Source organism: Eurytemora carolleeae, unplaced genomic scaffold (assembly GCF_000591075.1).
Source record: "Eurytemora carolleeae unplaced genomic scaffold, Eaff_2.0 scaffold1, whole genome shotgun sequence".
Lineage (NCBI taxonomy): Eukaryota > Metazoa > Arthropoda > Copepoda > Calanoida > Temoridae > Eurytemora > Eurytemora carolleeae.
The window spans coordinates 825,442-837,884 of record NW_019396081.1 but is presented as its reverse complement, the minus strand read 5'-3'; the positions used below and the strand labels follow the sequence as shown (position 1 = coordinate 837,884).

General features: G+C 30.1%; 2 protein-coding genes across 2 annotated transcripts in view; one reads left to right on the top strand and one right to left on the bottom strand.

The window, feature by feature from the left end:
• Positions 1–12,360, top strand: part of LOC111716682 (nesprin-1) — a 90,015-nt gene extending 77,655 nt beyond the window's left edge. Inside the window, exons 54-56 of the mRNA XM_023492166.1 lie at positions 10,820–10,861; positions 11,188–11,341; positions 12,337–12,360. Coding sequence (XP_023347934.1) covers positions 10,820–10,861; positions 11,188–11,341; positions 12,337–12,360 — 220 coding nt within the window. The remainder of the gene's footprint in view (positions 1–10,819; positions 10,862–11,187; positions 11,342–12,336) is intronic.
• LOC111717206 (uncharacterized) lies at positions 3,274–7,584 on the bottom strand. The gene is made up of 6 exons (XM_023492718.1): positions 7,533–7,584; positions 7,005–7,083; positions 5,399–5,509; positions 4,609–4,755; positions 4,311–4,346; positions 3,274–3,745 (listed from the first exon to the last, which is right to left on the bottom strand). The coding sequence occupies exons 1-6, from the start codon at positions 7,558–7,560 to the stop codon at positions 3,610–3,612; spliced, it is 537 nt and encodes a 178-aa protein (XP_023348486.1). The 5' UTR covers positions 7,561–7,584; the 3' UTR covers positions 3,274–3,609.
• Positions 12,361–12,443: the final 83 nt, after the last annotated feature.

Here is a 12,443-nt window from a genome sequence, read left to right as displayed (position 1 = left end):
CCCCCCTTCCCCTACCTCTCTTTTCTTCCTAACTTAAAAATATTTGTATTAGCTGCTCTTTAAACCCATCATAAACCCAAAGTTAATGATTAAATTACAGAACGTTTTTATCAGAAAAGCAATAAAAACTTCAACCAAAAAAATGAAATCTTTTAGTTGGTTTGGAGTTGAAATACTTTGTAAACTGTGAAAGAACGTGTTTTCAGATTGTTAACAAATGCCAAGAAAATCTAAAGGCGGACTAAGTGGTGAATTTCAGAATAAAAATACTCATTTTTAAAGATTTGTGCAGTTTTGCTCCGACCTTGCGATTTGCTAGCCCAGGGTTAACTTCTTACTTTCTACAGAAAACAGAGATACATAGATACAGAGATAAGGCCACTAATGGAAAATAAATAAACATATTGATCTTTATTAAATTCGACATATGAACTAAACATTCGCCTCAATATTGTTCTCATTCCTTTATCTTTGAAACCTGGTGGCAGAAGTCGTTGTTTGAAATATCACGATCTACGACAGCATGGGTTGCAAATATATAAGGCTTTGAAAAAATTATACTTGGAGGAAAGTAATCCGTTCCTTGGTCACTGATTTTGGTTTAGCAAACAAGTACGTTTCCCTTATTTCAACATTTTTGGAAGCTTTGTTTGAGGGGAACTTTGGGAATTAATATGCAAGAATTTACATATTACATCTCTTTTTCCTTCAACAGTTTCTAGTTTAGAATTTTTCTTTTATTTGATCCTCTTCATTTTATAAATTTCTTATCTTTCTAATAATAATCATTTTCCAGATTCTTTCAATTACTTCGGGGAAATATTAATTACTCTGATTTCTCACTAACGTAGCAGGAAAATTGAACTAATATAGGGGGGGGGGGGTCAGGGGGTAGAAGACATTATTCTAAAAGGAATGATAAATATTTGAAATTCTGGATTTATAAAGGGAAAGACGATTGGTCCAAGCAAGAGAAAAGATGGGCAAATATACTTCATAGAGAAATATTTGAAACTGGAAAATATTTCAAAAAGACAGGAATTCAAACAAAATGGAACTGAATTCATAATAACAATTTTTTATAAACGATATTTTAATATACACAGTTTTAATTCTTGGTGTACAATTTACACCAACTTTCTGTAATGTTGAAAATAAGCAAATTGCCAACATTCCAGATTTAATATTAAAACCATGGGTTTTTTAATAATAGAAAATTATCTAAAAAGATAGCTCTGCATGAAAAGCAAATATTTTTATTATTCTATAACCGGCTTATTTTGGTAAAAACCCACATTGGAGTTTTAAAAATATACTTTTCTAGAAGAATTATTTCAGGCACTAATTTCTTTCATCTTCAAAAGTTTCTGTTTTGGTTAACTCGGGTCATTAACATTTTGATGTATCTGATGAAGGAGTTCATTTAAAACCCCGTAAACAGAAATATAACCAGGTGGTCAGGGAGAGCCCAGAGGAGGATGAAGGATTTGAGGTAGAAAATATCAAGTTTATCTTAACAACATTTAAAATTAAATAATGATTCATGTATTTCTAACGAAGGATGGGAACTCGGGGAATTCCTACATAAAAATGCTCAACCTCAGTCCAAGAGAATATTTACTTCAGCTCAGAGAGTAAGCATTTAGACGGATATTTTAGCCCACAAAGCAAATTTTAGTTTGGCTTAAACTAACAAAGTAGCTTAAATGTATTTCATATTTTCTTGGTGTCCTAGATTCAAATTCTTTGTTTAAGACGCGGTTTTACTTAATTTATACTTTTAATTTGACGCGCGTAATTAAATCGTGAAAAATGCGTATTTCTGCGTTTTGGCACATTGACGGAGAGAAAAGCATGTCGTGATTACGGATTAGTGCTTTCTGAAACAAAAGTTGCTCCTAACAGTGAACATACACCTGATGGGAATCTGATTTTTTGTTTAGACTAGACAGGCGAGCTAGAATGAAAGTTCTTTATTTTGTTAGAATCCAGTTTATCCCATCTATGTATTGTATATTGTGTATAGTGTGTGTAAGTTAAGGTTTGTATATAAGTAAACTAACCAAGTTCTGATCAAGTCAAGTTTAAACTGTAGATTCTTCATTCACTGTTTATCAAACTAAGAACATAATCAAACTATTGTTAACTATATTCATCTCTCTACCTAGGCTACCTCATTACATTCGAATTTCCTCTATAATCATCCATTATGTGCTCGTACAGGGTTATCTAAACCATCGGAAAATAAACTCAAACTTTCTAATCCCTAATCTTCTAACAGAATTTAAAGTTTGAAATATCAAAGGTTTATATCATCAGGTTGCAAAGATATAGGAATTAGAAAATCAGAGTTTGTAAAAAAGACTCAATTTCATTACAGTTGTTTACTGGTTATGTTTGTCTGTTCTGCAAATACGAAATAACGGCTTAACCGATTTGGTTTAATTTGCGTGAGCTGACAATGACGTAATCCAGGATTAAGGGTTGTGTCCGTTACTTTTGAAGGGGTGGGTTTTCTCTACTTAATCGTTTCTATTCCACATTTTATTCTACATTGTTTAGCTTATTTAATTCTGGTTGTTGTTCGGTGGGTTGCTATTCATTAGGTCGATAATGGGACAGGGGTGTATACTGTATATTTTTAAGAATTTTGAAGATCTGGGGAAAAAATGAAAAATTGGACTTAAAAAGGCAAGATTTTTTGTACTTTTTACCTACGAATTTATTTATTTCCCCAAATTCAGCGAATAAAACCAAAGAGAATAGAATATATATTAGAGTGGAATTTAGAAAATCCCTTGGTATGAATTTTTTCAGTCCCTTTTAGTCTGAAAGGGAGCTCAAAGTGTACAAATCATGTAAATGGTCACAAATTATATGCAGTAGAGTACATTAATACAGTATATTCCCTAACCTATCCATTTCAATTTCGAATTTTTTAAAGCTGTTAAATAAACTTTATAAAATTAATTAGGTGAATAAAAAACACCATTTGATTTATATTTATAACGGAAAATCATCGTGAAAAGCATAGAGTCTATGTGAAATGATCATTGGTCAATTATGAAACCAGCCTATTTCATAATTTGGTTTTCTTTTAATATTCATTTTAGATTTTCTATAAAATGATGTTCCAGGGCCCAAACTGTTATATAGCGCAAAAATACGTGAAGTACACCTGCAGTATGGAAACAGTACAACAAAATGGCCGTTTTACACTTTTTTCTTTTAAATTCCATTCTAATATATATTCTATTCTCTTTGNTTTTACCTTTACTATTTAAATATTAAAGGAACTCTTCCTTTAAAGAGGTACAATTCCCGTCAATACCCTTTTTACCTTTACTATTTTTTCTTTCTTTAAAGAGGTACAATTCCCGTCAATAACCTTTTACCTTTACTATTTTTTCTTTCTTTAAGCTAGATGAATTCTGTCAATTCACCACGGCCAAAAGTTAATTTTTTTAAAGAAAAATAAGATTTGCCAATATTTTGACAGTGAATCGTTGTGAATCAGGCATTCACCGCTTTTAATGGAGGGTTACTTGAAGGCACGTTGTCATGTTCTTGTATGATGATCTAATCATTTAAATTATTACAATTATATATTTACCCAAGTGTTCTTTGAGCTGAATGATGCCTGATCATGTCCCTCATGTTGTCCCTGAGGGAATCCCTCATGCTCATGTTGTCTCTCAGAGAATCCCTCATGCTTAGATTATCCCGTACTTCGTACTCAACAGCACTGCAGCAACAACAAATATGATTGGTTTATCTAAAATATGATTGGTTTATCTAAAATATGATTGGTTTATCTAAAATATGATTGGTTTATCTAAAATCCCCAAAATTAAAATAATATTTTAGCATGGAGTAATGGTAGAAATTATCAGCATTGTAATACTATAAGAAAAAAAGCTAAAAATCTGGTGACTCAAAATCAAATAAAGGTGTGGGGGGGGGGAGGGTACCGATGAAATTGAAGGAAGGGGGTTATGAAGAAATGCAATAAACATTTCCCAACAAATTTTAGAATCAAAATTAGGATTTCATCTAAAAAACATTCAGGTTGAAAATAAAACTACATAAACGTCGATTATAAAGATTTACTCCAGCAGTAATTTTGAATATTGCTCACTCAGAGAAAAGGAATATTAATGTTTAACATTAGTAGTGTGGATTAGGGCATTTTTTATATTACATTTCTGTGTTATAAATGATATAGCAGTCGGCCCAATTTATTTATTTCCACACATATTTACATGTTTGTATTAATCCATTAAAAAATATAGGTTTAATTATGAACTTACTTTCTGGGCATATGGTGAATAACTCCATTATCCTCTCTGGCAAAATAGGACATCTTTTGGTGAATCACATTTTTTGGGTCATTTCTATCCCCCCTACCGAGGGTTTAGTCTAAATCGACATATCATATCGAGCCTTGACTAATTAACAGTCAGAATTAAATGTTCAATTATTTAACAAGCTAATCCCCAAATTTTAAAAGTTTCCTTCAAGTATATTGATCTTATCGCTACAATTCAACCAAAAGTTTGCGGCTTTGGGTTAATAAACTATTTGTAATTTGTTAATGTATCAAGAGACCTATTCCTATGATGCAAATGATGAAGTGGTATTGGCTCAGTCATTCTTGAGCTCTTAATGGACATGGATGGGGAGGGGGAGTAGGGTTTGGGAGAAGGTATTGGGGAGAAGTTCTTGAGTGGGGGTGATGGGGACGGATACTGCTTCCTTGAAAATACAGATAAATCTAATTAGAGCATTAAAGAAACAAACTCAAATTTTCTAATCCCTATATCTCTGCAGCTTGTTAGGGCAAACTTTTTATATTTCAGACTTAAACTTTTTGATCTAACATAAGTCGACATATTAAAGGTTAACGACATCGAGTTGCAAGGATATGAGGATTAAAAAATAGAGTTTGTGGCAAAAACTCATTTACTTAGCCACCAAACAATTAGATGACACATTTAAAAGGAATTGAGTCTATGTCACAAAATCCCTTTATCGTTACAACCAAATGTTGGAAAACTGTTATATTTCAAACTGAGATTATTTTATCTAACAGATTCCTATAGTTTGAAATATCTTAGGTCTACGAAATCGGGTTGTAAAGATATGGGATTTAGAAAATCAGAGTTTGTGGCAAAGACTCAATTCTTTAAAAAAATATGTTTGCCAGTTTTAGCATAAAGTGGGACCCATTGGTTGTAGCTTGCGTATCAGCTTAATAAGTGAAATGGGACTGTTTACACCGCACAATTGCAGTTTCGTGTACATTAGACTATTTAAAATCATAACAGTCGATTATCTTTTCCATGATTTTGTGGGTCAAAATGTTGTAGATTTAAAAAAACTTGAATTAAATATTTACCTTTGCGGAACTTGCAGAGTTTCTTCCTTGTTAGGTCTTATTAAAGGTTTAGTGCCGTTCTTTACGTCACAGGTGCAGTCGAGTTCAACCAAACCTCCACTTTTAGTCTCCCTTAACAAAAATCAAGATATTATCATTTTCTTGTGTAGTTTCAATTTATTTTTTACTGTATAATTTCAAGTGCTGCGGTAAACTGTAAAAAGAAATTTAAAGTGCTAAAAATATTTTGTAACTGGAAAACTTACTAAACACTAAAGTCATATATAAGAATAGATTTTGTTAAATTAAAATACTAAAAACATTAGATTGACAATATTAAGAATATATAATTGACAAATAAAATCTACTTTATATTTGCACTGATCAGAAGAACTGCTATTGGAAATCCAAATTTGTAATTCTTCAAATTTCTCACATTTTATCGGAATGGATAAATTCAATCTCGGAATTTATATACAGTTTAATCCAGAATTTCGAAGACTTCGAACGAATTTATAAAATGTCGTTTTCTAAACCTACTGATTATAGAATGATGCAGATATATTTAATTTTTTAATGAAATAATTATATGGATCTCTTCAAAACTGTTACTGCATATTTCATAGTTATTTATTACAATTACTGAGATTTAGGTGTAATATCATAAGACCTCTTGAAAAATTGTCAAGACGACATTTTATGAATTCTGTCGATGTCTCTGAAGTTCTGGTTTAACCTGTGCTGCAAAAAAAACAAACACAAAAATTTCCGAATTTTACAGAAAAGATAAAAATATAGGAATAAGTTAAACTAAGCATTGAGACTGAATGAGAAGAACTGCAAGGGTTAAATATATTGGATGGATAAATGGTTTAGAGTAACAACATTAGAAAAGGAGAGAAAGAAAAATTTTCCAAAAAAATAACAAGAAGATATAGTTGCGCGGTAATTGGATTAGAGGTTTATTTTGAAAATTTAAAAAAATGCCTTTAAAACATTTCATCACAATTACATTGATTTTCAGATTAATGTATTTTTAAATAAAAGGGCTCTTCACCACTGTGAAGCTAAGTATTCATGCTTTCACGAAAAATTCGATAAGGATTTTGTCAATTACTCCTTTTAAACAGAGATAGAAATAAGTGCGTTATAGTACTAAAATGAACCTGCCCAGGGCTACAAAAAAAATGATAAAATAAGTTAAAACCAAATGTCTTAAAATGCATATGCATATCTTTCTTATGTCCAAATTTAATGAATTTAAGCCGCGTCTCAAATCCCCCAAAAACCGGTTTCAATTGAGCGCCGGCGCTTAAATCTTGAAAAAGGAATTGAGTTTTTGCCACAAACTAAAATCTCCTGATTCCAATATCTTTGCAATCTTATGGTGCAAACCTTTGATATTTCAAACTTAGATTATTTTATCTATAAGTATTAATAGTTTGAAATATCTAAGGTCTACGACATTGGGTTCCAAAGATATAGAGATTAGAAAATCAGAGTTTGTGGCAAAAACTCAACTCCTTTAATACAATTTTAAGTGGAACCAACCATATTTAAGCCGCGGCTCAAATTCTTTAAATTCGGCCTCTAGTTGTGTGGATATCTCTGTATATTTACTGTTTACCTATAACTATTCCAGACTGATTTAAGCTCCATACAACATATTGCAATCGTTGCTACAGAAGACGCCAGCAGAAATATCACTGCAATATTTTATTATCATTAAAGGCTAAATTTTGTCTTGTTCTAAATAAATCAAAGTTTCAATTCCATTCAAGTAAATACATATTATACTAAGTATTAACATAAGTTTTTTAATTCGAAGCAAAAAATGATTTTTTTGTAAATCATGTCAGAAAAAGTTCTACGTTTGCTGCAATTATTGTAGCACTTCATTGGCACAAATGAAAAAGGGGAGAAAGCATTTATATTCTTATAAAAAAAATAGCAAAAACTAAAATTTTAAAACCGTATTATCCGATTTTTCCATATTGCCCAGAGCTATTATTGTCAGATTTTTTTTAAGTCTTCTAAATATAACATTTAGTTCGGACGCTATGATCAAAATATGACTCAATGTAGGATTGTATCGGTTAGCCTGACAATCCCCAAGAATACAAATTAAAATCTAAATTGACATATATTTAATTACCAAGAAATATTGCAACCTCAGAATCCATACTTTATTCCTTCATAATTTTAAATTCTGAAATAATATAACTTATAAAGATAATTAAACAGATTTTTGTCTGTTTTAAAAATAAACAAAAAATATTTATAGTTTTCAATCTAAACCTTTTCTTTGTATTTACTCTCTCTTTTCAAAATTTTGTTGGAACTTTAAAATTTTGAATCCAATATGACAAATATTAAATTCTTGATTTTTTTTCAAAGAAAACTACGTTTAAATATTTTGAATTAAAATGTTAATATTTTCATATTTAACACAATATTAACGTATTGTAAGAATATTACTTGTCCAATAAAGATATTTAAAGAAAAGTTCTAAGAATATATAGAAGATGAAGAAGAAGTTTATAAATTAAGATTTCCCAGATTTTGTGCTCCGAGAACCCAGCTCTCTAATCAGTTATCGTAAATCCGTCCTAACCTTGGAAGATAAAGGGTTGGAAAATATATATTTATAATCCCTCTTCTTTTATCTTAAATAAAATTTCCTCTGTAATTGGAGTGTGCAGTATATATATTACATAGTTCCAAGCTATAACTTTTCTAATATTTTATCAATATATTCTATTATATTTTGTCATAAAGGGTTAATATATACTCCATCAATATTTACAACGGTTTACCTTTAAACCTTTATTCGAGAAATCATGAAAAATGTTATATTCTGCCAATTTTTTTCTTTTTATCTGCTGCATAAATCTGCAAGTCAGTTTTATAGAGGAACCACAGTTGGATGTTATCAATTTTTAGAAAAATAAGGAAACTGTCGTCATCGTTGCTCGGCTACCTTTATAAGGCTTTAAATTGAGGGTAACTTGAAATTACGTTGACACTCCCAATAAGGAACCATATATTTTTTAAATTGAGGGCAACTTGAAATTACGTTGACACTCCCAATAAGGAACCATATTTTTTAAATTGAGGGTAACTTGAAATTACGTTGACACTCCCAATAAGGAACCATATATTTTTCAAATTGAGGGTAACTTGAAATTACGTTGACACTCCCAATAAGGAACCATATTTTTTTTATTTTACTTTTAAGAAATATATTTGTATATTTTTTATTTTACTTTTAAGAAATGTATTCGTATATTTTTTATTTTACTTTTAAGAAATATATTCGTATATTTTTTATTTTACTTTTAAGAACTACAGGGTGTCCCACATCATATTAGACCGAGAACGGGTCTAAATTACGATTTTCGGGACTAATTAGAAAATTTCATTAGAATGAATCATTTTGAAAAATAACATAAGGCTTATATAAGAATTTTCTTGCGGAAAATGATAAGTTTTTCGAGTATTAAGGGTTTATTTTGGTGTTAAAGATTGGAGATGATCTAATATGATATGGGACGCTCTGTATATTCGTTTGTTTATTTCAGCATCTTTTACAGAACTAAGTCTCTTTAAACTTTTTAACTCAATCTATAGTTAAGATATTAGGTTGTTTTGCTAATGTTTAATGTTTACTTTGTTAGGTGTCTGTTTAAACAATGTGTTAAAAACATTCTGTTATTTACATTACATTAATGGTCCTAGTTTAAGAATAATTTATTAATGAAAGCATGTAGACAAATAGTATTCGTATTGTTCTTATCTTTTTAACACTAATAATTGGAACTAAAGATATTAATTAAACAAGAAATTTTTCCTTGCTTCCACTTATTTTATCATTCAATTTTAGAAACAAAACTAATTGTTTTTTAGTAAAATTATACTTTTAAATGTAAACTTGCATATATGACTATCTAAAACTGTGGAGTTCACTGCATAGAAATATGCCAATGTTCATCCGAATGTAAAAGTAAAAAGTTGCCCTTTTCACCGCTTTCCTTAATTATCTTATTTTATTCGCCATGGATTTATTGTAATAAAAAAGTTGAATAGATATTATTAAGTTGAGAACTGGAATATTGGTTGTTGGGAGTTCACTGTTCCTTTTTTCGAGGTTCAATATACACTGTTCCAATCTTATTCTTACACTCCTCACTTCTATCCACCCGATATTCTCATCCGGTACCTTCCTTTCATGCCCTCGTTATTTCCATCCGGTACCTTTCTTCCATCTGGCACCTTTCTTCCATACCCCCTGTTATTCCAATCCGGTACCTTTCTTCAATCCGGTACCTTCCTTTAATGCCCCGTTATTCCCATCCGTTTCCCATCTTCCATTCGATACCTTCCTTTCATTCCCCCGTTATTCCCATCCGGTACCTTTCTTTCATTCTTTTTTTTACTTTTTTTACGCTAAACAGTGTGTAAAGATTGGTATATAACTTTAACATTTTCATATTGTAGTAGCTAGGCTCCGAATATTGTATAATGTAAGAGTCTGATATTGGATTTTTTTTTATATCGTTTTACAATATTTCCATTTATGTACGCTACTAATGAATAATACTATGAACTATTATGTACACTGTACAAGTGTAGAGTAGCCAGGATATATTGTGTTGAAGAGGGTAGGTTAGGATCCAACTGGGATATATAGATGAGACCCAGTGGACCAATATATTTACAGACAGGACCAACTACATATATATAAATATATACTATATATATATATATATATATATATAATATATATATATATATATATATATCTATATATATATATATATATATATATATTTCTACGAGAATAAACAAACAAACTCCAAAAGTACAAATAGTTCAGTGCTAATCTGAATATGCAAATATTACTGGATACAAATGTACATGATATATACTGAACAGGAAATATCTTGAATTACTGGATACAACTATCTGGAAATATATATATTTGATTTGTTTACTGGAAACAAATGTACAGATATATTCTTATCAGCAAATATCCTGATATACAGATATGTATATAATATGGAAATACAAATATACATATATTTTTAAAATTATATTCAAAGGAATTGGGTCTTTGCAACAAAAGAAATCAACAAAAGCAAATTTGATCCATCAGAAGTCATAGTTTGAAATATTAAGGATTATGACTTCGGGGTGCAAAGATATAGGGATTTGAAAATCAGAGTTTGTGGCAAAGACTCAATTCCTTTCTAAGACTATGGATACAATATTTTCAGATTTTTATTGATATGAAAAGGCAAATGGTAAATAATACGAGTTTTTATAGTATTCTTACAATTGAGGGTTTTCTTTAAGTTTTCCACTGTTAAAGCTCTTTAGATGTTACAGACCTTTTTCCATCATTAATTTTATATATCAAGCTTTCATAAAAAGTCTTTCTAGGTCGTTTCATTCGGCCATTGAGCAAGGAGAAAGATTTCGGAAGTGAGTCTCAGTCTAGTTTTAGAACGATAGTTTTCTAGTTGATTTATTTTTAGTTTAGAATATTAAATCAACTTATTTTTTATTATATAGTTTGTAAGATTTGAACTAACCATGTAGCTCTATAGTTTAAAGATTTGAATGTCGTTAGTTTTTATATATCAGAGATTTTTATTAACATGGAAAAAGAAGAATGTTGGTTTTGTTAAAATGTTGCACTGAAAGCATGATTTTTATTATGCATGGAGGTTTGCAATGCATATATATACGAGTAGATCATTTATAAAAAAAATAATGAGGAATGTTTCTTTACAATTATATTATTTTAGGTTAATATCCCAGCTCGAGGAACGTGTAGAGCTTGTAAGTGTTGAAATCTCCAACTTGGAAGGAGTTGACCGGAAAGCTAATCTACTCACAGACAGGTATAAGACAAAGCTGGGAATATTTAATCCAAAAAAAATTCCAAAATTGGCCTATTTTGTTTCCTCTAACTTTTATTCTTATTATTTTCTTATTATTTGACACTTAAAATTTGAAATTAACCTTTTTAAGAAGAAAAAATGTTTTTTTTTCTCGATATTTCGCACCCTGGATCCGGTTCCATTAACATTTCCGAATCCTAAGCACTGTTTTAATTACCTACTTCCCCTGGAATCTAATGTATATATACATTATATATATTCTACACTGATGTGCATATATATATTATATATATTCTAGACTGATGTATGTATATATATTATATATATATTCTAGACTGATGTATGTATATATATTATATATATATACTAGACTGATGTATTCCCCCCCCCATTTTACGGTCTTGCACATTGATGTCACCAACATGAACAAACAAATTGACGTTCTCGACAATAAACAAACATGTTGATGTCATCATAAACAAATACAAAATAACAACATTTTATATGTAATTTATTTGTATTTCAATGTAATTACGATCGAAGGTTAATCAAATGTATTTTATGGGTAAAAACTACTTTCAATCAGATGTAATTTAATTTTCATGATTTAGCTGGATCCTTCCTTTTGGTATTCCTACTAGATTGTGGAAATCTATATTTCAAGTCATGCTAGTTCTATATTTTATATCTTATTCTTATTCTTTAAGAGACTGTCGACGAATTTCAAGTAACCCTTTATTTAAAGATTTGCATGTCCGATTCACAATAGTACCCTTTAAACTTTCGTCAGAGCAAATATTTTAAAAATTATCTGAAATGGATAATTTTACTTGTCCATCAGAAACAAAAAAGTATAGGAATATGCAATAAGCTTTGATTTTTAAATTCCTATATCTTTGCAACCCAGTGTCGTAGACCTTAGATATTACAAACAAGAATTCTTTCAGATCAAATAATCTAAATTTGAAATATCAAGAGTTTACACCATCAGGTTGCACATGTATAGGGGTTATAAAACCTCCTCAGCAGAAATTGTAACTTTTATATCTGTAGAAAAACAAGGATCGTCCTCAATAAACCAAAGGGTATAACCGTTGTGAATTGTTGATTGGGGGCCACTTGAAATTACGGTTACAGTCCCTTTAAAGGATTCAAGCTAG